The sequence below is a fragment of the Rattus rattus genome, chromosome 7 (genome assembly GCF_011064425.1).
Source record: "Rattus rattus isolate New Zealand chromosome 7, Rrattus_CSIRO_v1, whole genome shotgun sequence".
NCBI lineage: Eukaryota > Metazoa > Chordata > Mammalia > Rodentia > Muridae > Rattus > Rattus rattus.
Window position 1 is genome coordinate 117954548 of NC_046160.1, and position 25844 is coordinate 117980391.

General features: G+C 42.0%; 1 protein-coding gene across 1 annotated transcript in view; it reads left to right on the forward strand.

Moving 5' to 3' along the window:
- Positions 1 to 25844, forward strand: part of Dnah11 (dynein axonemal heavy chain 11) — a 298504-nt gene that overhangs the window by 27769 nt on the left and 244891 nt on the right. Inside the window, exons 9-18 of the mRNA XM_032908348.1 lie at positions 7754 to 7870; positions 13932 to 14069; positions 14493 to 14617; positions 16101 to 16296; positions 19163 to 19267; positions 19427 to 19819; positions 22860 to 23192; positions 23378 to 23629; positions 23714 to 23883; positions 24633 to 24855. Coding sequence (XP_032764239.1) covers positions 7754 to 7870; positions 13932 to 14069; positions 14493 to 14617; positions 16101 to 16296; positions 19163 to 19267; positions 19427 to 19819; positions 22860 to 23192; positions 23378 to 23629; positions 23714 to 23883; positions 24633 to 24855 — 2052 coding nt within the window. The remainder of the gene's footprint in view (positions 1 to 7753; positions 7871 to 13931; positions 14070 to 14492; positions 14618 to 16100; positions 16297 to 19162; positions 19268 to 19426; positions 19820 to 22859; positions 23193 to 23377; positions 23630 to 23713; positions 23884 to 24632; positions 24856 to 25844) is intronic.

The window sequence follows — 25844 nt, forward strand, 5'->3', positions numbered from 1 at the left end:
AAGATGTTGAACATTTCTTTAGGTGTTTCCCAGCCATTCGGCATTCCTCAGCTGTGAATTCTTTGTTTAGCTCTGAACCCCATTTTTAATAGGGTTACTTGTTTCCCTGCGGTCTAACTTCGTGAGTTCTTTGTATATTTTGGATATAAGCCCTCTATCTGTTGTAGGATTGGTAAAGATCTTTTCCCAATCTGGTTGCTGTTTTGTCCTAACAACAGTGTCCTTTGCCTTACAGAAGCTTTGCAGTTTTATGAGATCCCATTTGTCGATTCTTGATCTTAGAGCATAAGCCATTGGTGTTTTGTTCAGGAAATTTTTTCCAGTGCCCATGTGTTTGAGATGCTTCCCCACTTTTTCTTCTATTAGTTTGAGTGTATCTGGTTTGATGTGGAGGTCCTTGATCCTCTTGGACTTAAGCTTTGTTCAGGGCGATAAGCATGGATCTATCTGCATTCTTCTACATGCTGATCTCCAGTTTGAACCACCACCATTTGCTGAAAATGCTATCTTTTTTCCATTGGATGATTTTGGCTCCTTTGTCAAAAATCAAGTGACCATAGGTGTGTGGGTTCATTTCTGGGTCTTCAATTCTATTCCACTGGTCTATCTGTCTGTCTCTGTACCAATACCATGCAGTTTTTATCACTATTAGTCCAAATGCTTGAATTACCCTAGATGCACAGAACACATGAAACTCAAGAAGGATGACTAAAATGAGGATGCTTCACTCCTTCTTTAAAAGGGGATCAAGAATACCCTTAGGAGGGGATAGGGAGGCAAAGTTTAGAACAGAGGCTGAAGGAATGCCCATTCAGAACCTGCCTCTCATGTGGCCCATACATATGCAACCACCAAACTAGATAAGATGGATGAAGCAAAGAAGTGCAGGCTGACAGGAACCGAATGTAGATCTCTCCTGAGAGACACAGCCAGAATACAGCAAATACAGAGGCGAATGCCAGCAGCAAACCACTGAACTGAGAATGGGACCACCATTGAAGGAATCAGAAAAAGGACTTGAAAGAGCTGAAGGGGTTTGAGACCCCATATGAACAACAATGCCAACCAACCAGAGCTTCCAGGGACTAAGCCACTACCCAAAGACTACACATGGACTGACCCTGCACAGGTAGCAATGAATAGCCTAGTAAGGGCATCAGTGGAAGGGGAAGTCCTTGGTCCTGCCAAGGCTGGACCCCCAGTGAACAGGATTTTTTGGGGGAAGGTGATAATGGGGAGAGGATGGGGAGGAGAACACCCATATAGAAGGGGAGAGGGAGGGGTTAGGGGGATGTTGGCCTGGAAACCGGGAAAGGGAATAATATTTGAAATGTAAATAAGAAATACCCAATTTAATAAAGATGGGGAAAAAAAGAAAGGAAAAAAACATGTGACCTGGTACACCCCCACCCCACCCCTTATAACCATGCAAGCCAATTGTAAGTCATTGGGCATATGATGCAAACTTTACAAAGGAAATTAGTAAGGCCTACAACAAGTGAACTTCACAGTGAGGAAAATTGTTGAAGAGGGATTCCTCAGTGACAAGGGGTCCATCCACCCAAGGAAACAGCAATGCTAAGCACATGCCCCAAGCCACAAAGAAGCAAAACAGTGAAACAAAGTTGCAGAGCTGAAAGCTTACCCATCCCAGCCCCGCCTCTACTCCCCATTCTCCATAGCTGAGAAACAGAAAATCAAGAGTGTGAAGGACTAGATTAGCACCAACCAAGAGCACCTACTGAGCTACCGTGGTAACAGCTGCTCCAGGGCCCATGGAACAGGCACTCATCAAGCTGTTCTCTATCCTACTCAGAAACCTCAGCAGAAGTAAAAGAATTAAAATCAGAGAGGTGGATCTTTGGCAGTGGACTCAAACGAGAAAGCAGAGGAAAACAACAAGACAGAGTCCCCCTGAATTCGAGGAAAGCTATGCAGGGCTGTGTCTCAGCATCAGAGTTATATGGTCACTTCTCAGAGAAGGATCAGAATGAGAAGGGGTTATGGTGAGCTCCAGAAAAACAAACTGCTTGCTTGCCTGCTTGTTTCTGAAACATGGTTTCTCTGTGTCTCTCTGCAGTCTTGGAATTCATCTGTAGACCAGGTGTGACTTGAACTCCCAGAGATCAGCCTGCCTCTGCCTCTTGAATATTGGGATTAAAGGTGTGGGTGACCACTGCCTGGCTCCTTTTTTTTCTTTTTAAGTAGCAAAATAGAATAGGAACACCAAAAACCTTGTCATGTTGCAACAACTTATTGTGTGTGGTATGGTATATATATATATATATATTGTGTGTAATATGTATGGTGTGCGTGTAGTATTGTATAGTGTGTGTGTATCTGTACATTTTAGTGTGTACGTGTGTTATGGTATGTATGGTATATAAGTGTAGTGGTATATGTTTATATTTTGTGTGTGTGTGTGTGTGTTATGGCATGTATGGTGTGTGCGCGTGTGTGTGCTATGTTTTCCATTGTGTATGTGTGTGGTGTGTGTGTAAGATAGGGTCTCTTGTAGCTGATGTTGGGCTTGAACTCCTGATCCTCCTGCCTTTACTTTAGGAGTGTTGGGATACTAAATGTCATACTACCTAGCTCAGCTCAATTTTTGAGCTTCTGATGTGGAGAAATCTATAGGCATTCAGCAGACATGCTTACATTTTGAACTTTGCTAGCTGTGTGTTCACTTTCATGTTTCTGAGCCACGGTTCCCATCAGCAGCAGGGACAGTCACCAGCACATGGTGCACCTGGGGTATGTTAAAACAGTTCTACTTCAGCTTTTAAATGTATGGTCAGTTTATCAGCGTACAACCTCATCGGGAACCCAAGGAGCAGCTGGAGTAAGAGCACCAAAGCAAGGAGAAGCGGGTCACACCAAAATGTGCTTCATTTAAAAGACAAAGTTCTCTGAAAGACCTTCAAAGAAATACAAAGGAAAGTTACCGTTAGCAGAAAAAAAAAGATGGCTACAGAGTTGTAGACATATAAAGATAGTAGAGAATATCCAAGTAAAACCAGAATGGAATCTGTGGAGTCTGCCCTGAACAGAGAAAAGCGAACGACTTTTCAGGTCCCGAGGAAGATGCCGTGCACTAACCATGCCCAAACTCAGTGAATTCACACAGTGTGCTCTTTGTCATAAACATACACCTCACATTTTCGTCAAAAAGATTCTGGCAGTGCATAAGAGGAATTATTTTTATGATTGTAATCTTATTTTTATTTGTAAAGATAAAACCTTATGAACGTACAGTTTGCACCAAAGTCTTTTAAGACACAGATAGTGGAGGGAGAAAAGTTCATCTAGTAAAATGAACTTTTCTCTTTTTCTACATGGTTATTCTGAGCATGACAAGAGCAGCTAAGGTCTGGTTTAAAAAAATCCCAACGACGATTTCACTATGTATCTCACATCATGAGCCCTCTGGGCTTGCTTACCCTGTATATCTGAGCTTTTGTGTACCTGTGATTTTTGCATCTTCTGACTGACCTCTCAAAATTTCCTCCCACCTTCCCATCATAACCTCACATCCATGACCACACAGCAGTTTTCTTTGGAGTCTGACTCATTTCATTTACAGAGTGTCCCCCAGGGGTGTCTGTGCCATAACAATGACAGAGTTCTTTTTTCTGAGCAGAGTTAACATTCCTTTTCATATAAACTCACTCTCTTTCTGCCCTCTCTCCTCCCTCCCTCCCTCCCCCCTCCCCCCGTGTGTGTGTGTGTGTGTGTGTGTGTGTGTGTGTGTGTGTGTGTGTGTGTGTGTGTGTGTGTAGAGATTGAATAACCCATTCATGTACTCACCGCCATTTATATTGTTGCATATCCTAGGTGTGAGTTACCTGCCCTCAACTCCTTACAGCTGTCTTATCGAGGTGATTTCATCCCAGTTAAAGGTGGACTCAGAAGAACACTGGGTTCTGTAGTTGTTCTATTCTCATGTTTTGGAACCTGTCACTTGTTCCCACAACAGCTGTATCAATCCATATTCAAACCGCAACACAGACCACACCAAAAGGGATTTGACTGGGGGTGGGGATTGGGGGCTGTTAAAGCAGGTTCAGTACTTGGTGTGAATTTGAAACTGAAACTTTAGTTTACAATTTAACCCTCTTAGTAAAAGGATACAAAGTAACAGACAAGTGGAACAAACAGGCCAAGATCTAACTATACCACAACCTGAGCTATGAGGTGTCAGATATATAGGAATGGAGATTTAAAAATAACGGAAGGAGTGTGGGGAATCCTGCTAATCACTCCAAAATCCCAAACTGATCAAGTTTGATATCCACCCCACCCCCCAAGTCCCACTGGAAGAACAGTGTCAGAGAGGGTAAAGAACTCCTCAAAAACCATAAATAAGCACAGGACATTTCACAGTGAGTAATTTTGTCAAGTCTTGAACACAGCATATTCAACAACCCGATCATCATCTCACCTGCGCATTCAATGGATGGCTTAAAATAACCTGTTCAGAGCTACGCCTTTACCTATCCCCCATCCACTCTTGACTGTCTTCAGCTCTTCAAACGTCATAATTGACCTCATAGGGGAAATACTCAGAGTCATTGATGACCTCGCTCCTTTTCTCACAACAGCCAGTTCCTCTAGGTTTGAAGTATAGTATGGCTCATTTCTTGCCTGCACTGCAGCATTTGCCTCTAAGCTGCTCCCTCTGGCCTGCATTGGCTCCCTTAATTTATTCTCCGTGGAGCAGCTTGAGAGCCTTTTACATGCTTAGTCAAATCATGGCTTTCCTCTAATTAAAACCTTTTTGATAGCATCTCGGGATGCTAATACAGGCAATTTTGTACTTTCCAGAATATAGAAACGTTTTTATTAATGATTCCTGCGTCATACTAACTCACCATTTACTGTCTATTATGTACTTACTGAGAAACAGCTCTGAGCTGGGAACTCTGTGAAATACTGGGACTATTACTGGGGGGGGAAAAGTCCAGTCATTAGGCTTCTCGACTCAGAATCCAGAGGAGAATATGGGTAGGAGACTATACAGCATGCTGAATGCTGGAGGATAAAGATAGTTCTGTTCCAGAGGTGAAAATACATGGAGACCTGTCCCATAAACAGAAAGGAGGCAAGAGAGAAGTTGATAAAGGAGATTAGAGATGCCGGAGGCTATATAGAAGTCTGAAAATAGTAGGGTTGCCAGGTCCCGCCCATGCAGGGCCTTGAGAACCATTCTGCTACTACTTTACTAAGGATTATTAGTTGAGATAACTTATAGGATCTTGACTTGAAATGACATAGATCATCCAGGCTGCACCTTGGAGATTTGGTAACAGCAGCCTAGATGTACAGCAATGGAGGTTGGGAGGTTTGTGCTGGAAAAGATGGAGACAGATGTGACAGGGGTTATGAGAGAAGATGGGTAGCACTTTTCAGAAAGAGTTAAAGGAGTTTCCCAAGTGTCTCTTAGGGTTTATAAAAAGAGCAACTTGACAGAGAAGTCAGTGGGTTCTCTGTAGCAATGTCTTTTTATCAAGTGCGTGTTCATGTGTATGCAAGTGCACATGTGTGTACACACATGAGTGACAGAGGCTCTTGTCCATCCTTTAGTGGGTTCTGGGAATCAAACTTGGGTTCTTGCTTTTCAAAGACCTAAATTAGAATCTGACCCACCGAACTCTCTTCTCCATCCACTCCCTGCTGGCTTTTCTAAGGGATAGGTAGGTCCCTTGGGGACATTTCTAAATTTGGTTTTAGGAATGTAATGTAGAGGAGAGAGAGAGAGAGAGAGAGAGAGAGAGAGAGAGAGAGAGAGAGAGAGAGATCGAGATCAGAGAGAACATGTATGTGTGTATGCATGTGCATGCATGTGTGTGTGCATGTATGTGTGGTATACATGTGTGCATGTGTATATGTGCATGTGTATGCCTGTCCTTGCGTGTGTGTGCTCATATGCATGTTCATGTGTATATGTGAATCTGGGGTGGAGATTCTGGGCCATCCCCTTCTGATATTGCTCATTCTTTTGAAGGATTTAATTTAATAGTTAAGGATTACAGATTGTGTACTCTCAGTTTCTATCCTGAGAAGTGGGATGTGTGAGGCTTGTTAAAACTTGCTAGGAAGTTGTGCCTTTTTCCTAAGACAGTGATTTTTGTTCAGAGAGGCTGCTTGGCTAGAATTCAGGAGACCTAACTCTATCCTCTCTATACTAAATGTTATGGTTTGTGACACAGACTTCAGAAGTCTGACCTGAGCTGCAATTCCTACTCCAAGTTAAATTTGTAAGAGATCTGATCAGTATTTTCAGGCAGTTCTAACAAAACAGTGTGAGTTAGGTGCCTTGTGAACCTGAGACATTTATTTCTCACCTGCTAGAGGCTGGTAAGTCCAAAATCAAGGCAATCAGCAATAAAGGGTTAGGCAAGGACTGCTCTCAGTTCTCAGAACCCACCGTGTCCTCCCTCCTATGTTGGGGCAGATGTGAATCTCTCTCAGGCCTTAAGACTGCACAAGTCTCATTCTGTCAGGAGCACCTGCCCTCTCATCACCTCCCGAAATCACTACCCCTACCTGTTTAAATTTCATCATGGCGTCTGAAGGCACAGAAATGCTGAGACTGTTGTAGATTTTCCTCCCAGAGGCCAGAGCAGTTTATGTATTATATATTACTACAATCGAATGATTAGACACAGTCTTAAACACAAGGCAGAAACGAATGATATCAGGTTGCAACCCCTCCCCCCTAACTGTTTTCCTAAATGGGTCAATGTAACAAATATAGTCAGTGACTAATCATGCTTACCTGATTTTCTTTTGCACCAATGGTCATGGCAGTAGGAAGCAAGTTCTCAACTACTGCCTTAAAGGAATAACATTCACCAAGTTTGTTTAAAATGAAAAAACAAAACAAAACAAACAAACAAACAAAAAAAAAAAAACAAAACACTTGCTACCAAAATGGAAAAGCAGTATCAACTTGTTGTAAAGATTGAGTTAATGTAAAGCCCTGAGCCAAACAGATGTGGATGTGGTTACAATGTATTGTTATTGCCGATTCTGTTGGTGGCCAGGGGAAGGCCTTCACTGAGTGAGGCTAGAGCCAGCACTTCAGGCATCTCCATTGTGGAGCATGAGAAATGCTGTGTGTCCCCTGGGACAGCTTTACTGACAGGGACTGTGACACTGTGAAGACAAAGCTGTAGTCATTCCCTCCCATTTTCCTTCCTTCAAATTACGAGAGTGGGTGGTTATGCATGAGGAGGAAGCTGCCAGCTGCATATTAATGAGGACCTGGAAAAAAATATCCGAGTATTTCCAGTTCCTCTATCACTCATAAGGCATCTCACGGATGCACAGATTCCGTTCTTACCCCCACGAGACAACATTTTCACAGACAGGCAAAAGCCTTCTGTGGAACTTATGGGGTGACCTAACTTTCTAACAGGGATGGTTTGAGAGACCATTCTCTTTATTTATGACTAAGCGAGGTAGAGGGTGGCAGGCACGCTGATGTGCACGTGCGAGTGTGGGAGACATAGACCTGGGAAAGCTGAGCTTCTTGGAAACACGGGTAGCTTGCTACACGGGCAGTGTTCTGTGTAGAAGGTGACCACTGGTGCAATCAGTCAGGCGTGGCTGTTCCTTGGTCTCTTCTGGAATCCCCCTAGGAAAAAATAAACTGAGGGACAGTGGGGGGGGGGCAAGGTCAAGCTTACCCTATTGCTGTTTTCACGCTGGAGTCTCCTCTGTAACTAACACTTTACTTTTCATGACGCAGGAGTTCGAAAGTGATTATTTCCAATTCAAGTCCAAAACCCTGGATTTTGACAGAAGGCTTGGGACGCTGCTTTGTGAGGGTCTCAGCAACTGTAGTGGTTTGGAGTCTGCGTTTAAGGTTAGTTCATGGACGCTCCCAAAAAAGTGAATGATTTAGACCATTAGATGAAAAAGTCACACACATTTTTTTTCAGATTCAGGTAAAGTGTTCACCCGTTGGTCACATTGTATTCCCTTCGGCTTCAACCCACGGAACAATGAGGTTTGGATAACATACTAGAGAATAATGGAGTTCACTCTGGGAAGGTCATGTTTAGGACATTTAACTTTTGATCTTTTCTGGCATTCACTATATTTTAGCTTTTATTTCCTGTAGAGCAAATTGAACGTAGCCAATGACATATCGGCTCAATGGTAAGCTGCATCGAAAAGTTAAAAAGAAAATCCATAATTTCAATAATTCTTTTCTTTATATTGTTTGCACATGCTGGGACCATCTGCCTACTTTATTACTCTGCCTGAAAAAATAACGACCTATTTTCCCCCATTCCACTGGGCGTAAGACACCATTGATTGCCAGGTATTATTTATGTGCCAATAAGAAAAAATGCTGCCAAAGTAATTACAATCTCATCGATTGTCTAGCGCCTTCTGACGTCAGAGATACTGAAGCATGAAAGAATATTTGTTGAATGAACTTGATAATGTAAATGTGTGTTAAGAGTCATCTAAAAGGTTGGGGATGAGTGGGACTGGTGGGGGCCCAGGTAGCATGCTGACCAGCTTGTACGTGAGTGGGGTCGGGGGGGAGAGCAGGGGAGGTCGAGTCATTTTGGGGGAAAAATGCATTCTGATAGCTCCTGGAGACAGAAAGTTTGTAATATGGAAATAGGAAGGGCATGTTAAAAAAGAGAGAGAGAGAGAGTTGCAGATCAAATGTAAGTTAATATTAGGTGATATCCCAGAGGGGAATTGATTGTTCACCATCCAAGCAAGCAGACTTGGGAACCACAGCAACACTTTGGTGAGAATGCTGGTGCAAAGTAATAGAGCAGGCTGATTTTCAAGGAAGATATTATGGGATTTCCAGTTTTCAAATGGGTTGACCAACCACTGAAGCTACTCTGTGTTTCACCATTGAGCGTGTTGAGCATTGAGACTGGAGGATTGAGACAGAACAAAGGGTGTAGAGTTTATTGTTTTTTATGTTTTTTCATCTTTATTAAATTGGGTATTTATTTACATTTCAAATGTTATTCCCTTTCCCGGTTTCTAGGTCAACATCCCCCTAACCCCTCAACCTCCCCTTCTATGTGGGTGTTCCCCTCCGCATCCTACCCCCATTACCACCCTCTCTGCAACAATCCCATTCACTGGGGATCCAGCCTTGGCAGGACCAAGGGCTTCCCCTTCCACTGGTGTCTTACTGGGCTATTCATTGCTACCTATGCAGTTGGAGCCCAGGGACAGTCCATGTATAGTCTTTGAGTAGTGACTTAGTCCCTGGAAGCTCTGGTTGGTTGGCATTGTTGTTCATATGGGGTCTCAAGCCTCTTCAAGTTCTTCCAGTTCTTTCTCTGACTCCTTCAACGGGGGTCCCGTTCTCAGTTCAATGGTTTGCTGCTGGCATTCACCTATGTATTTGCCATATTCTGGCTGTGTCTCTCAGGAGAGATCTACATCCAGTTCCTGTCAGCCTGCACTTCTTTGCTTCATCCATCTTATCTATAGTTTGGTGGCTGTCTATGTATGGGCCTCATGTGGGGCAGGCTGTGAATGGGTGTTCCTTCAGCCTCTGTTCTAAACTTTGCCTCCCTATTCCCTCCCAAGGGTATTCTTGTTCCCCTTTTAAAGAAGGAGTGAAGCATCCTCATTTTGGTCATCCTTCTTGAGTTTCATGTGTTCTGTGCATCTTGGGTAATTCGAGCATTTGGGCTAATATCTACTTATCAATGACTGCATACCATGTGTGTTTTTCTGGATTGGGTTACCTCACTCAGGATGATATTTTCCAGTTCCTTCCATTTGCCTATGAATTTCATAAAGTCATCGTTTTTGATAGCTGAGTAGTATTCCATTGTGTAGATGTACCACATTTTCTGTATCCATTCCTCTGTTGAAGGGCATCTGGGTTCTTTCCAGCATCTGGCTATTATAATTAACGCTGCTATGAACATAGTGGAGCATGTGTCTTTGTTGTATGTTGGAGCATCTTTTGGGTATATGCCCAAGAGAGGAATAGCTGGGTCCTCAGGTAGTTCAATGTCCAATTTTCTGAGGAATCTCCAGACTGATTTCCAGAGTGATTGTACCAGTCTGCAATCCCACCAACAATGGAGGAGTGTTCCTCTTTCTCGCCAACATCTGCTGTTGCTGGAGTTTTTGATCTTAGCCATTCTGCCTGGCGTGAGGTGGAATCTCAGGGTTCTTTTGATTTGCATTTCCCTTATGATTAAAGATGTTGAACATTTTTTTAGGTGCTTGTCAGCCATTCGACATTCCTCAGATGTGAATTCTTTGTTTAGTTCTGAACCCTATTTTTTAATAGGGTTATTTGTCTCCCTACTCTTGAGTTCTTTGTATATTTTGGATATAAGCCCTCTATCGGTTGTAGGATTGATAAAGATCTTTTCCCAATCTGTTGGTTCCCGTTTTGTCCTAAGGACAGTGTCCTTTGCCTTACAGAAGCTTTGTAGCTTTATGAGATCCCATTTGTCTATTCTTGATCTCAGAGCATAAGTCTTTAGTGTTTAGTTCAGGAAATTTTTTCCAGTGCCCATGTGTCCAAGATTCTTCCCCACTTTTTCTTCTGTTAGTTTGAGTGTATCTGGTTTGATGTGGAGGTCCTTGATCCATTTGGGCTTAAGCTTTGTACAGGGTCATAAGAATGGATCAATCTGCATTCTTCTCCATGCTGACCTCCAGTTGAACCAGCACCATTTGTTGAAAATGCTATGTTTTTTCCATTGGATTGTTTTGGCTCCTTTGTCAAAAGTCAAGTGACCATAGGTGTGTGGGTTCATTTCTAGGTCTTCAATTTTATTCCACTGGTCTATCTGTCTGTCTCTGTACCAATACCATGCAGTTTTTATCACTATTGCTCTGTAATACTGCTTGAGTTCTAGGGGAATAGTGATTCCCCTAGAAATCCTTTCATTGTTGAGGATAGTTTTAGCTATCCTGGGTTTTTTGTTATTCCAAATGAATTTGCAAATTGTTCTGTCTAACTCTCTGAAGAATTGGATTGGAATTTTGATGGGGATTGCATTGAATCTGTAGATTGCTTTTGGCAAGATGGCCATCTTTATTATATTAATCCTGCCAATCCATGAGCATGGGAGATCTTTCCATCTTCTGAGATCTTCTTCAATTTCTTTTCTTCAGAGACTTGAAGTTCTTATCATACAGCTCTTTCACTTGCTTGGTTAAAGTCACACCGAGGTATTTTATATTATTTGGGACTATTATGAAGGGTGCCGTTTCCCTAACTTCTTTCTCAGCTTGTTTCTCTTTTGTGTGGAGGAAGGCTACTGATTTATTTGAGTTAATTTTATACCCAGCCACTTCGCTGAAGGTGTTTATCAGGTTTAGTTGTTCTCTGGTGGAACTTTTTTTTGTTTTTGTTTTTTTTTAACAAAACAAAAGTTTTCAGGTAAAACTGAGATGCCCATTGGAGAAAAAATAAGGCAGTTACTGCAGTTCGGGTACAGTTAGTTTATATTTAATATGCTATTTTGTTTCCTTTGACTAGATATGGATAAATGTTCTTGGACAAAATGATGGCATTCTGATCCTCTGTGGACTTTCCCACTTGGCAGAGTTAGGGCTTGTCTGTTTGTCTGTCCTTTTGTCCATTTGTCCATCTGTCTGTTCTCTCTCTCTCTCTCTCTCTCTCTCTCTCTCTCTCTCTCTCTCTCTCTCTCTCTCTAGGTAACCACAGGATTAAAAAGTCTTTGAAGAAGGTAAACCCAAGAATAATTAATATTGATACTGCTTTGAACAGTATGACAGTTATGGAAAGCTGTATCACATTAGCAAGCCGAGAGGGAGATGGAGATTAAAGGGTCTGAAACAAAATCTCCAGGGAAAGGAAATGTAGTGAGATTCAGACTTCAGCTTGCAGGACCATTGTGAAGGGAAACATCTGTCTGTCCTGCCTCAAAGTACCAGGAGGCTGTGTGACTGTAGCTCTCACCGTAGAAGCAAAGGGTTACCATGTATTGGTAGTGAGGAGCTCCAGTTCCTGTCTTCTCTTTACAGTATTTCTCCATCTTTCCTTTTGTGTACTCAGGGCTTAAGTACCATGGGGCATTTAGCAAGATGAGCTGTGTAACTAGAAGGCTTCTAGAGAATGTAAGGTGAATACGATGAAAGAAATGTATTGGAAAGTTGATGCTTGGGTTCCCTTTGCTAAACTACGAAGCAGTGCTCACTTGTAAATATGCAGGAAGCCCCAACCAACAAAAAGTAGACTGGAAGAGGAAGTTAATAATTAACATTTTGCTAGGTAGCTGACCCACTGGGTTTAAAGTTATCTGGAGGTTTCTATTACCATTCTAACCATTGTCAGAAAAAGCCAGAATATGTTTGTCTTTGGTGGCTTATGAAATAGATACATTTATATGATAATTTACATATCTTTTCTATTGTGTTTTTTCATTGAGTGAAGATTATGGGAAGGTTTGCAAAACTTCTATAACGAAGTTTTGAGGGAGATCCATTACTTCCTAAGGAAAATAAGAACAAAATTCTCTTCATTTTTCTGTTGTTTCACTTGGCTACTTTGAGATATCTCTTGTAGAAAATAACAATATATAATAACAGGCATATTATGAAGTCAACATAGGTATAGTCCAAGATCCCCAGTGGTCATCTCAACCTTGTTTAGAATTGGACTTGTCCATATTTTCTAATACTTATGTGCTTTAGAAAGTAGGCACACTAAGAGACTAATAACATTGATAATGAACAGAATTGTTCAGCAATGTAATACAAAATTATAGAGTTGAACAAAACCTAGGAAATTGGTCCATCTAGAAATTTTTTACTTGATACTTTAAGACTGTAGTTACCCTCTAGTAATGTAAATCATAGAAACAAGACCTTAGAATGGGGGAGATTAAGAGGGTGCCAGGGAAGAATTAGACCTGTCTTTTAATCCAGCTCTGCCACTGGTCTATGAATTTTAGCAAGTGACTTCTTCCCTGCAATTCAGTTCCTCCCAGGGAGGTACCTGATCAGCCGTTTTTAGTATCTGATCGCTTGTTCTTAAGGCCTGTGGTTAATCATGCTGGGCATACAGTGCTGTGTCAACTCCTGTTTCGTAAAAACATTACATTCGTATGCGATTTAGCTTGACGAGAGAGCCAACATACAAACATGCAAACACATAAACCTAGCACATCTTCACTGGCACCTGTGAGGAAGCCGGGAAACCCGAGAGACTTTAGCGAGCGGTAGAAGAGTGTGGACCTTCACGAAGCTGGTGCTAGCACCGGATTGATATCTGCTGTCTCTATATCCCACTCCCTCTCCATGCGCTTCCCATGCTTGCTAGAAGTTTCTGCCCACTTATAACTTAGGTTGCATTAATTCAGTCAGGCACATGTTCTTCCTGAGACACAGACAGCCTGCTGAGCTGACAGCTTTGGCTTGAACCAGAACTTTCGTGTCAAAGGACGTGCCCACCTGTAGTGTTTTCAGACCAGGACTCATTGCTGCCCCAGGCCACTGTTAGGGGTGACTAGAACTCAGAGGTGAACTAAGGGTAGAACGGTTATTTTTATTGTTACATTTGGTGTAATTATTGATGAGGAGAATCACATAATACACACATAAGTCTTGCTTCTCCTTTTACACACCCGAGCCAGGTTGAAAACACCCCTGACACCCAGCAGAGGATGTCGGTAGCTGTGAGCCAACAGGTAGACATTGGCTCTAGACATTGGTCATTTCTGATCCTCTGGGTTTTCATGGAGACAAAGAAATTTCATCTAGAATTTGGTTTATTGGTTGTATCGACTTTCGGGAGGACCCCAAAATAAACCTTTTGTCTGTGACACCATATGTATTTTAGAGCCTAGACTTTGCCTCTAGTATAAAAAGTTAAACTGGGAAAATTCTTATACTCAGAGCTCAAAGTTCTTAACCTTTCTTAACTTTGATTTTTTTCCTTATAGCTTTTGACCATATTTGGGAATTTTCTAGAGAAACCAGTTGTCATGGGAATTTTCAGCCCACAATATAGCACACTATTGAACATGTTTAATGCAGAGTTGGATATGTGTAAGCAACTGTATGATGAACACATGAAGCAGGTGAGTGGTGGGAAGGTTAAGCGATGTCACCCTGTCATGTGGGTAATGACCATCAACTGGAACCATTTTCATTGTGGGTAAAGATTAGATTTATTAGATAAATTATACATAAGGATTAGAAATTAGTGTCATTACACATAGGCATTAGGCATTTCTTACTCCTAGAGATTAAACCAGAGATCTTCTCCCTGTTAGGAAAAAACTCTATCACTAAGCTACTCTACCAACTGAATGCCTTCATGTAATGGTTTTCTTACAAAGATGGGGAGCTTGCTTTGGGAACTTACCCCTTCATTAGTGCAGTTATTAATTACCACATTTAACGCCACTAGGAAATTAAAATAAACAACTGCTTATAAGGTTGGAAGGCCACCCTGACTAAGTGTCCCTTTTCTTCCTCTTCACAAAAATGCCAACATGCAGATTGAACACGGGCATGAAATTCTCAACAAGAATATGCCATTCACCTCTGGAAATATTAAATGGGCCAGAATGCTCCTCGAACGCCTTCAAATGTTCTGGTCAAACTTTACATCTCTCCATTATCTGTGAGTAGTTAGCCTTACTCTGTGGTGAGTTCTGCTGATGTTACAGGTGTTTGTGTATCGAGATGGGATCTCTGCGGCCCAGACGGTCCTCAGGTGCATTCATTAGGTAGCCAAGGATGACCTCCAAGTCCTGATTCTACTGCCTCCAGCTCTCAGATGCTAGGATCATAGGCAAGTATCACCACACCTGGCTGTCTAACACCTGAGGATTCACTGGCCTGCTCTGGTTTGGTTGGGTTCAATCTGGTGAGAAGGCTTTATCATATGACTTTGGAATATTTTATGGGACTCATAACTTCTTATTGCTTACACTGTTTTCTGGTCCTTTTATCTTTTAATGTCTCCTTTTCATTCACTGTCTGGAAGGTTTAATTGTTTCAGTTCTCTTCATCAACCTCCCCTACTTTGTCACACCGTCCTCTGTGCTCTTTATTTAACTTCCAGGTAAAAACTGGTAACTTGTTGGTGCTTACTGAAGTCTTTAGTCTTTGGGGTCATTGGACCCCATTTATCCATTTTTAACTACTTTGTGTCTTTATCCTCTTAAATTTATTTATTCACTTTCATCTTAATCCCATCCCCTTCTCCCCATTTCTCCCCCTCACACCTCCCTCTCCCAACTCCCTTCCCTATCACCTCAAAGAAGGGGAGTCCCCACCCCATGGGTGCCAACTCACCCTGGCACATCAAGTTGTATCAGAACTAAGCACATCCCCACGCACTGAGGCCAGACAAAGGCCGTCCAGCTAGGGGAAAGGGATCCAAAGGGAGGCAACAGAGCCAGAGACAGTCCCCGCTTCAATTGTTAGGGGACCCACATGAAAACCAAGCTGCACATCAGCTATATAGGTGCTGGGGGCTTAGGTCCAGTACATGCATGCTCTTTGGTTGGGAGTTCATTCTCTGTGAGCCCCTAAGGGCCCACCTTAGTTGACTCTGTAGGTCTTCGTGTAGTGTCCTTGACCCTTCCAGCTTGCTCAATCCCTCCTCCCACTCTTCTACAAGACTCCCCACGCTTGGCCTAATTTTTGGCCATGGGACTCTGCATCTGTTTCCATCAACTGCCAGATGAAGCCTCTTAGAAGACAGTTTTGCTAGGTTCTTGTCTACAAGCATAGCAGAGTGTCATTAATAGTGTCAGAGGTTGGCTCACCACCATGGGATAGAACTCAAATTGAGCCAGTTATTGATTGGCTACCCCCTCAATCTCTGCTTTTTATCCCTGTGCATCATGTAGGCATCTGCCCAGAATTGGCGTCAAAGGTTTTATGGGTAGGTTGATGCCCTCCTCCCTCCATTGGAAGTCCTGCCTGGCTACAGGAGGTGGCCACAAATTGCCTTTAAGTAAATACAATTTTAAAGCACTGTGTGGCTTTCATTGCTTCGCCCTCTGATCCTTATAATTTGTAATCCTGTTCTCTTTTGTTAACTAAGCTGCACTCTGTGACATGTGTAGAAAAGTAGAAAAACCTTGTTGCTGCAGATTTCCAGACAGTCCTGATGAGGCTGCAGTCTGTCAGAAGTATGCTGAAATGACCGCTTTGCTGGATCAATTTGAAAGTCGCATCTATAGTGAATGGAGAAGAAATGTGGACAAAACCTGTGAATTTAATCTGAATCAGCCCTTGGTTAGATTCAGTCCCATAAACGGCCTTCTTAGTGTCAACTTTGACCCAAAGGTAGGACTTTGCCTCTCTAAGTGCATTAAAGATGCAGCAACTCTGTCTCTGAAGCTTCCCCTGATGACGGTGGAATTCACTTTGGTTATTTAAACTCTGTTTTGGGAAAATGGCCACTCTGGGAGTGGTATAAATTTAAGCTTACAAGAAAGTATTTTACAGAGATTTGTTTTTGTGCATTCATGTATGCATGCATGTGTGTTTTTTTGTTGTTGTTTTGTTTTTTGTTGTATATGTGTATGTGTATGTGTATGTGTTTGGTTGAACTTAGGACCTCATAGTTTCTAAGCAAACACTCTACCAGTAAGTGCATTTATTTAAACCTTCTTTGTTTATTACAATGTTCCTTATTGACTTTTTTTCAAGACCAAGGCCTCACTGTTGCTCAAGGAAAATGTTGATCTACCAATCCTCTCTCTCCGCCTACTAAGTAGCAGGGATTACAAGCCTGTGTTTCTACTCCAGCCTCTTCATTCCTTACTAATTAATTAACATCTTTATTACTTTATCACCCCATACTCACCTGTTGGTGAGCTACTGAAGATGGGGTCTATCCCATTTTTTCTGTGCTCCATATTCTAGCTCCATGTCAGACAACTGGGAACTTAGTAACCTTAACTCAGCTGACTGGTTCCCATAGAGTCTCCTGGGTGACTTCCGGTCTGTCTATTTTCATAACAAATACCAGGTTGTTTTAATTAAACATGAAAGCCACAGATGAAAAGGAGCAAAGGCCTATCTTTTTTTTTTTTTTTTTTTTTTGGGTGGCCATGGTGTTTCTGTTTGCTGTCCTTTCTTTCAAAGGGAAGATAAGCTTGTATCCTGGCGGCTAAATTGATGGTAGTTAAACAGTAATTTAAAATAAAAACAACACATTGACATGAAAAAACATTTTCATGACATGAAAAAAAATAGCCAGATAAACATCAGGAATGAATAGATTGTTTTTATGCAATAGCTCTTTTGATGACCATGTTGTTATGTAACGACGAAAGGAGATTTCAAATCTTTTCAATATATCTGCCCTAATTTCATTACATTTTCCGTTGTGTTTTTGTTGTTTTGTTTTGTTTTGTTTTGTTTTTAAACTTGGTCTCTTGGGGCTGAAATTGGCATGATCTTCCTGACTCTACTTGTGTAGTGTTGGGTTATAGCCATGCTCCTCCTCACATGGCTGACTATATTAGCAAGAGAGAAAGAGAGGATAGATAGATAGTGTGTATTTCACATGTGCATAATTAGTAAATATGTGTATATATGTCTCCCACACACATACATATATTTTAATCGACTGATAGATTGACTTTTTTTGAGACATGGTCTCCTTACATAGACCAGGCTGACTTCAAACTCAAAGAGATCTACCTGCCTTTCCCTCTCAAGTGTTGGTTGATGTTAGACATGTGACAAACCATGCCTAACCACATGTTCCATGTACAACATATATTTTAAACAGCCTATCTCATGGTCTTTTCACTTTCTAGATAAGAAGCACAAAATTGTTTTTTTTTCTATTTACCTACCTTGAATTTGCATGGTAGTAAAGGCAAGCTTCTTTGTAACTTTCTGGTACAAAAAAAAAATTTGTGAATTTCAGATAATGAAGAACATTCAGTATTGTGGAGGTGATTGTCCAGAGCCCTCACTAGAAATCCCAATGAGTGCCTAGGGAGTGGGAAGTTGGCTTAATGAATTAGAGGGCCATGATGAACACCCAACTCTGGCCTATTTTCCTAAAACAAATGCAAATACCATAATCACCTTATTTTGCTAATGAAAATTTTATACACCAACATATTCTATGCAGAAAGCTGAGTACTAATTTCTGATTTCATAAAACTAGTCTCCCTGTCCTACACCTCCCAGGTAGATTTAGTGGGTGGTGTTTCAATCACTTAGATGTCATAGATGGGTAGAAGAGATGTCTCTTGGACATATTGTAGATATTACATGTTCTGAGTTTAATTTTTTTCTGAAAATTGCAATAAATTCATAATAGATAAATAGCAAAATTTTACTATAAACATGAGAACCAAGTATAAAAACAATTGCTTGAAATGTTTTTTTTGGGATAATTGAGAGTCTTGTGGGTTTAAGTACCTTTAAAGCCTTGTTCTCCCTTCAAGAACAGCTGTGAGAATTAGAGGCATCCACCATGCACAAAGAACCATTAGAAACATCAAAGAACCATTAGCTCGCATTGCATGCAGTGTGTGGATTGTGCAATGCTCAAATTTTAAGACAGAACTTTAATTAACCAAAAACGACATATGCTGTAAATACAGCCCTATGTTTAATTGTAATGACATAGGCTATAAATACAGCAGTGCGTGTGTGCGCGTGCGCATGCGTGCGTGTATGTTTATGCATGCATGAAGACAAGCATTCTTGGTATGTAACAAAGTGTGTAGCAAAAGTCTGTTCACTTTGAACCAGAAACACAGTAATTGCTAGAAGACATTTAATTATTTCAAGTCAAGATCAGCTTAACCTTGAAAGGTTTTCTTATTTTTTGAGATTTTTATTATGCGGGGGATAGGGAGAGAGAAAGCAGATATGCGAAGCACATGGGGCAGGTCAGAGGACAGCTTCGCAGGAGTAGTTTTCCTCCTTGCTTCTGAGATTGTCTCTTGTTTCTACACCAACTCCATGAGCTTCCAGCCCATCCACCTCTCTCCACCTCATGTGACTGTAGGAGTTCTTAGAACTGCTGGGTACGTGAGCACATCTGAGTTTTTCCATGGGATCCAAGGACTGTGTTAAAGTTGTCAGGTCCACATAGCAAATGCTTCTACTCACTATTTACCTCATTGGCCCAGAAATGTATTCTTAAAGTAGGAAATAATCCTTACTATTCTTGAAATAGCTTGTGGCGGTACTGAGAGAAGTCAAATACCTTTTGATGCTGAAGAAGTCCGACATACCAGATTCAGCTTTAGGCATTTTCCAGAAAAGGAACATTATTTTAAAGGTTTGTGGCTTTTGATAGTTATTATCTTTGAGATAAAAATATTTTGAATTTTATTTCTTGGTTTGGAAACCTGTGGCATTTGGGCCCTCTCAGAGGTGCTAACGTATCTGGCCCTTTTTTGTTTTGTGTCTTCTTGCTTGGTTGCTTGGTCTTGCTCAGCACATTGGGAATCTCGAGCTCCTTGTACAAGGATACAATAAGCTGAAACAGACCCTTCTGGAAGTTGAATACCCTCTCATTGAGAAAGAGCTTGGAGCCATTGATGAGCAGCTCAGGGTGGCTGCAACCTGGCTGACATGGCAAGATGACTTCTGGGTCTACATGGAGAAGGTGCAGGTGGCCACTGCCGAGCTGGAGCGCAGAGCATCACAGACTCAGAGCAATGTGCGAACAATCCAGCAAACCATGCAGGCCTGGGCTGAGTGGCCACTGCTGCCCCGGAGGGAGACCAGAAGAGAGGCTGCCTTAACCTTGGATGACAAGGGGGGTCTGTTTGCTAAGAAATACAAGCTGATCCGAGAAGATGGCTGCAAGATACACAACCTGGTGGAGGTAATGGCTTCTGATATTTTAATGGATATAGGTCTTTTTATTTGGTAAAGAGCCACAAATGCTGAACCTAATGTTGTAGATCAAGCCTGAAGGAGTTCGTAGATGGTTAGAGTCGAGTTTAAGGTGGAAGGATTTGTGTTATTCCCCTGTGGTTTGTGTAGCCCCCAATCCTCATTCCCCAGGGAGAGATGTGAATATGAGGGACGATGACCAAACTGAAAAGATAGAGTTGGGAATCCCTGTTTGTCCCCTTGAGCTGATCCCATTGACTGCTATTTAATTCTACCATTTGGTTGGCTGGTGTTAGCCACCATGTTTTCATGACCTCCCAAAGATGACAGCAGATATTACTCTGCTTTTAAAATATACATTTGGGTTTCTTGGAGCTAGAAAGATGGCTCGGTGGTTAAGAGGCTCTTGTAGAGGACCTGGGTTCCATTCTCAAGATCACATGACAGCTCATAATCATCTACAACTTCAGTTCCAGAGGATCCAATACACATTTCTAACCTTGGTGGGCACAAAGCATCTGTAATATAATAAAATAATTTTCTGTATGTATGCATGTCTATCTATCTGTATGTATGTATATGTGTGCATATTTGGGTTTTTCAAATTACCAATAAGCAGATTTCTAAGGTAAACAATTGAGGAAACAAAATAAAACAACAAAAGGGAGAAGCAAGAACTAAAAGCAAGCAAGTTAAGAGAAGAACCATCAGACACTGAATCATGGAGCTGATGCTCTCTGGTCAGGGAAAAGGGCAAGAGAAAATAAGTAGCTGTTATGTCGGTTACCACTAAGGCAGCCATGTAAAACAGCAGGGATTATGGGCTAGGGACAGAGTCAGAGTCAGCTAAACTTTAAATGGAGACATTAGGAGCCCTCGTCACTAAATGAGAAGTCCTACAGAAGGCTGAGGGTAGTAAGTAGCAAAAGAGCCTAAGATCTGAGGTGTAGCAACCTGGCCCACCCAAAGATCATTGTGATAAGGAATATATGTGAGGAACGGTTCTGGGATAACATTTAGAGTGGTCCATGTGCACATATCACAGGTTTGGTAGCTATGGTGAAGACTTTGACCTGATGGGAAGATAGCAGCCAGAGACTCTGCTCAAAGCTGCTTCTGTTGAATGTAAGCCACAAGGAGGCAGGAAACAAGAGACAGAGCCAGTCAGGAGGTGAGCATCATGATCCAGTGAGAAATGGTTTGGCCTAGGTCATGGGGGATTAATCATGACTGGCATGAAATCAGAGAGGAAACTGACCTCAACAGAAGCAACGAAGACAGTTCTCCATGGAAGGGGAGACTGTGCATCATGGCACACAGGGCTAGGGGTTTTGTAGACTGTGAATGGGGGTGTACCTATTGGGGAGGGGGCTTGGTGAAAAATGTATTGCCCTTAGTTCTGCCGCTGCAGTTTTACATTTGAACTGTCTGTGCCAACAAGTATCCTTGAGTGTGGAGGCCTCCATGTCACGATTTGCCAGAGATATTTTTACAGTTTAGTAATGATGAGGCTTGGATATATTTTGAAGGAAGAGCCAATGAGACTTGCTGTAGGGAGTCAGGGAAATCAAGGTTTCAAGTCTAAGCAGATCAAGAAATGAGGTCTCTGATACAGGGAGAAGGTATTGAATCAGGTTTTGGGGGAAGAAACAGGATTTGGACTGGAGAGTGTCAGCTAAAGATGGTTATCAAAGATGTTGATACAGGTTGCATTGGAAGTGTCTTGTGTTTAAGGCACAAGTCCAGGAGACTAACACAGAACTGATAATCACAAATTATGAATGTATGTAATATGTATATATGTATTATATATACATGTATTTATGCATGTGTACAGTATATAATATATAGTTATTAGACAATAATAAATGGAAATTGGTTGTAGATGAAGAAGAGGTCCTTGCAGTACTCCATAAGGTTAGCAGAGGAGGAGGATTCCTTTTGAAAGGAGATAGTGGTGCTCTGAGAGGAGCAGAGTTGGGAAGAGCTCACCTCTGTTCCATTCCACACTCAGGATCTAGACATGAAGGCCACAGCTGGACATGAGCTGGGAAAAGTAGAAATCATTGGAACCTTGGCAAAGAGACTTGATAGTGTAAACCTCATTAGGAATAAGCTAGGTTGGAGTTTGGTAGAAATGGATATCACCATGGTTCTAGAAGGAACCTGAGTTCTACTTTCCCCTAAATACATAAAAGCCCATCTCTTCTGAGAACCTTAGCAGCGTAGCAAAGTGATTCTGGTGTGACTGGTGTATCAGAGAGGCCCTGCCCTAGGGACAGGAAAGGATGGAGATTTCCAGTCCTGCACAGCTGCTGGCTTCCACATGTGTGACTCTAAATTTATCATAAGTATTTGTTTTTCATATCTTCCATAGGAGACTGAACAAGGATGGTCTTTAGGATTTTCCCCTCTTGCTTTTGTATTTATCCTTTTGCCTTCTAGTGACCACAGAAGAAAAGGCTGCTGTGTCAGGTTCTCAGAATGTGTGCTGCATGCATACAGGTCACAAATTTGGATGTTGCAGATACAGAGCAGGACATAAAAAAATCTCCAAGAGAAGTAGCTCTTACATTTGAGAACAGCAAACCTATAGGATTCTCATCTCCACCTTGGTAATATTCCAGTGTCCCAGAATAGCGTCCTCAGAAGGACATAAGAAAATCTCTTTATATTTACAAAAGAGCCCTAGATAGCAAAATTTGCCCAAGAGCAAGAACTAGAGCCTGGGACATAATATTTTGGGGACTGGTATATTTCTTGCCTGTATTTGAAGATAGCAATTTTCAAGTTGATTTTTCTTCTAAGGGATACTTTTTGAACATATGTGATAAGTGAGTTTAGTGTTATACTATTATAAAATCCTCCAGCAGTATTTGCCATCTACCTTGGGATTCTATAGCCTTAGGTTTGAATGTTTCAGTGCCATGCACAAAAACTCAATCCTTTCTTCAACAGCCTCTCTTGTAGTGCTCCTCCTTTTTATGCTGGTTATCATTAATCCCAACCCTCTAATGCTTTGTTCTTAGGAGAACCGGAAGCTCTTCAGAGCTGATCCTTCCCTGGATTCCTGGAAAATTTATGTGGAATTCATTGATGACATTGTGGTGGAAGGCTTTTTTCAGACCATCTTGCATGACCTGGACTTCTTCCTGAGGAACACAGAGAAACAGTTAAAACCCGCGCCATTTTTTCAAGCACAAATGCTCTTAATGCCCCCAGAGATTGTGTTCAAGCCCCCTTTAGAAAGAGAGGCTGGGGATGGCTTCTACAATCTGGTGGAGGCAATGTTGTGTGGCAGCTTCAAGGTGTCTGCCCAGATGGGGCGTGTGGCGGCACACCTGGACATCCCAGACTACCAGGTAATCTCTCAGGAACCAAACTGGGATGGTGAGTCCCAGAAAGATACCAGTAAATGCAACACTGGTCTTTTAAAATTTTTATTTTATTTTTCGTTTGCTGAGTGTTCTCCCTTGAAGAATCACCTAGGATAATGTCATGGTAAGAATTCTTTCTTTAAAAGCATGTTTGGTTTCCTTTCGTTTAGAATGATATGGACAACATGCTAGGCCTGGCAGAGGTCCGGCAGGAGATAATGAATAGAGTTGCTGATGTCATCGATAAAGTCTTGGAGTTCAGAAGTTCTCTGGAGACCTACTCTTACCTGTGGGTAGATGACCGAGTAGAGATTCTAAGGCAGTTCCTCCTGTATAGCCATGCTGTACCATCTGAGGAAATGGATGCTCCTGCAGGCGAGGACATCCTGCAGCCACCAACACTAGAACAGTTCAAAGAACAGGCAAGGCAAACTCCTTAGCGTTTAGTTCTGTTCACTGCCCTTCCATGCTGTGGCTGTATAGTTATTTATTTCCTAATCTTACAGATCGACATTTATGAAGCCTTGTATGTTCAGATGAGCAAGTTTGATGACTTCCAAGTGTTTAACAGTTGGTTCAAGATAGACATGAGACCTTTCAAGTTGAGCTTGCTCAACGTGATCAAGAAGTGGAGCTGGATGTTTCAAGAGCATCTGCTAAGATTTGTCATCGACAGGTAGCCTTGACTTCTGTGTTTGAAACAGTACAAGCCCTTGGCATTGGGTTGTGAGGATGGCTCAGTCAGTAATGTTCTTGTCATATAAGCGTGAGGACCTGAGTACAATCCCCTATACCTGTGCAAACACTGGGTGTGCTTGTAATCCCAAAGGTAGGAAGGTGGAGACAGAGTCCCTGGAGCTTGCCCATTAGCCAGCCTAAACCAGCATGCTCCAGGTTCAATAGGAGACCCTGACTCAAAACCAAAATATGTTGCGTGGAACCTAAAGAATGACGCCTGAAGTTGACCTCTGCCTTCCTATGTGTACCCACAGCTGACTGATTTATAGTTGACCAATTAATTTCAAGAGTATTTGCACTGCTAACGTTAGAGTAGGTTTAACAAATAACGTTTGTACATAATGGAAATAAGATCCCATCAAGCCTTGTAATACTCGTACACAAATGGACTTAAAACCCTTAAAGGTGGCAAAGGCAGTGGGTCACATAGAGCATTACTCCATTTCTATAAAGTGTCATCATAAGTAACCACAGAGATAGAGATTGGTAAGCAGTTGCCAAAACAGGTCTCGGCTGTAGTGTGGATGAGGAATGTCAGAAATGACATGAAGGGATGCTTACATCTGGTGATGGATACTCGCTCGTTCTGTCTTCCTGCTAGGATGAACAGTCCTGCCTTGAAATGTGTGATTAAGATGTTTTTGTTAACCTAGCTTATGTCCATACATGTCTATGCATTCGTTACAGTCTGAGTGAGCTGCAAGGATTCATCAAGCAGACAAATGCAGGACTTCAGAGACAGCCACGTGAGGGTGATCACGATGGCTTAGTTGACATCATGGGTCACCTCCTGGCTGTAAGAAGCCGACAGAGAGCTACTGATGAGCTCTTTGAACCTCTGAAGGAAACCATCACGCTTCTGGAAAGCTATGGCCAGAAGATGCCTGAGCAAGTCTATGCCCAGCTGGAGGTAAGTGCCCGTGAAAACCGCACAGTTGCCAGCAGCTGAGTGACTCCATTAGCCAGGTACTTCACACAACACACTCTTGTCACAGTAGGACCTGCAGATGCAAACAGTGTTTTCATGGTACAGGTGAAAAACCTGAAGCCAGTTATGACATAATTCATCAGTGAGGGGAATTATCTGTTTTCTCCAGAATTTATAGCATGACCATTTGCATTTGACTCCCTCAAGGTTTGATTATATTGAAAATATTAGACTTTCAGTGTTACAGAAGCAGGATACTGATAGGCTAATTAGGAGAAAATGAGTTGAGGTGTAACTTTAAATGAATAACTTGGGTAGTTTGGGACTATATGATCCATCCATCCATCCATCCATCCATCCATCCATCCATCCATCCATCCATCTCCCTTCCTTCCTTCCTTCCTTCCTTCCTTCCTTCCTTCCTTCCTTCCTTCCTTCCTTCCTTCCTATCTATCTATCTATCTATCTATCTATCTATCTATCTATCTATCTATCTATCTATCTATCTAATTTTCTTGTGTTCCTGAGAGTGTCATTCCAAGGTCATGGCCCTTTTCCTCCAGAAAGGTAGCCTCTATGTGCAGCATTCCTCTGTGTATAGTAATACTCTATGTACAGTAGAAGCATAAAGCCAGCCAACATTCATCTCTGTGTGTTTCATAAGATCTCAACCACTGTGCCACTGTCATCCCGGTGACTGAGTGGTTGACAACCTCCCAGTATTACCATCTTACCATCATTTTCATGTGTACAGAGCAACCATATCCTTACTCTTCTCCTTCCCCAGTTGCCTGCAATCTGAGAAGCGTTCTAGGCTTGGAAACATGGCACGGATGTGATGATGTAGAGTCAAAAATTGGAAGTCTGGTCTACATGGGGAAATCTTTGTGTTTTCCAGTCAGATTTCTGTTTCACACTGCCCGGGCTTTGGAAACATTTGGTGGCTTGTGTGTGCCAGCGTATGAGCAAGG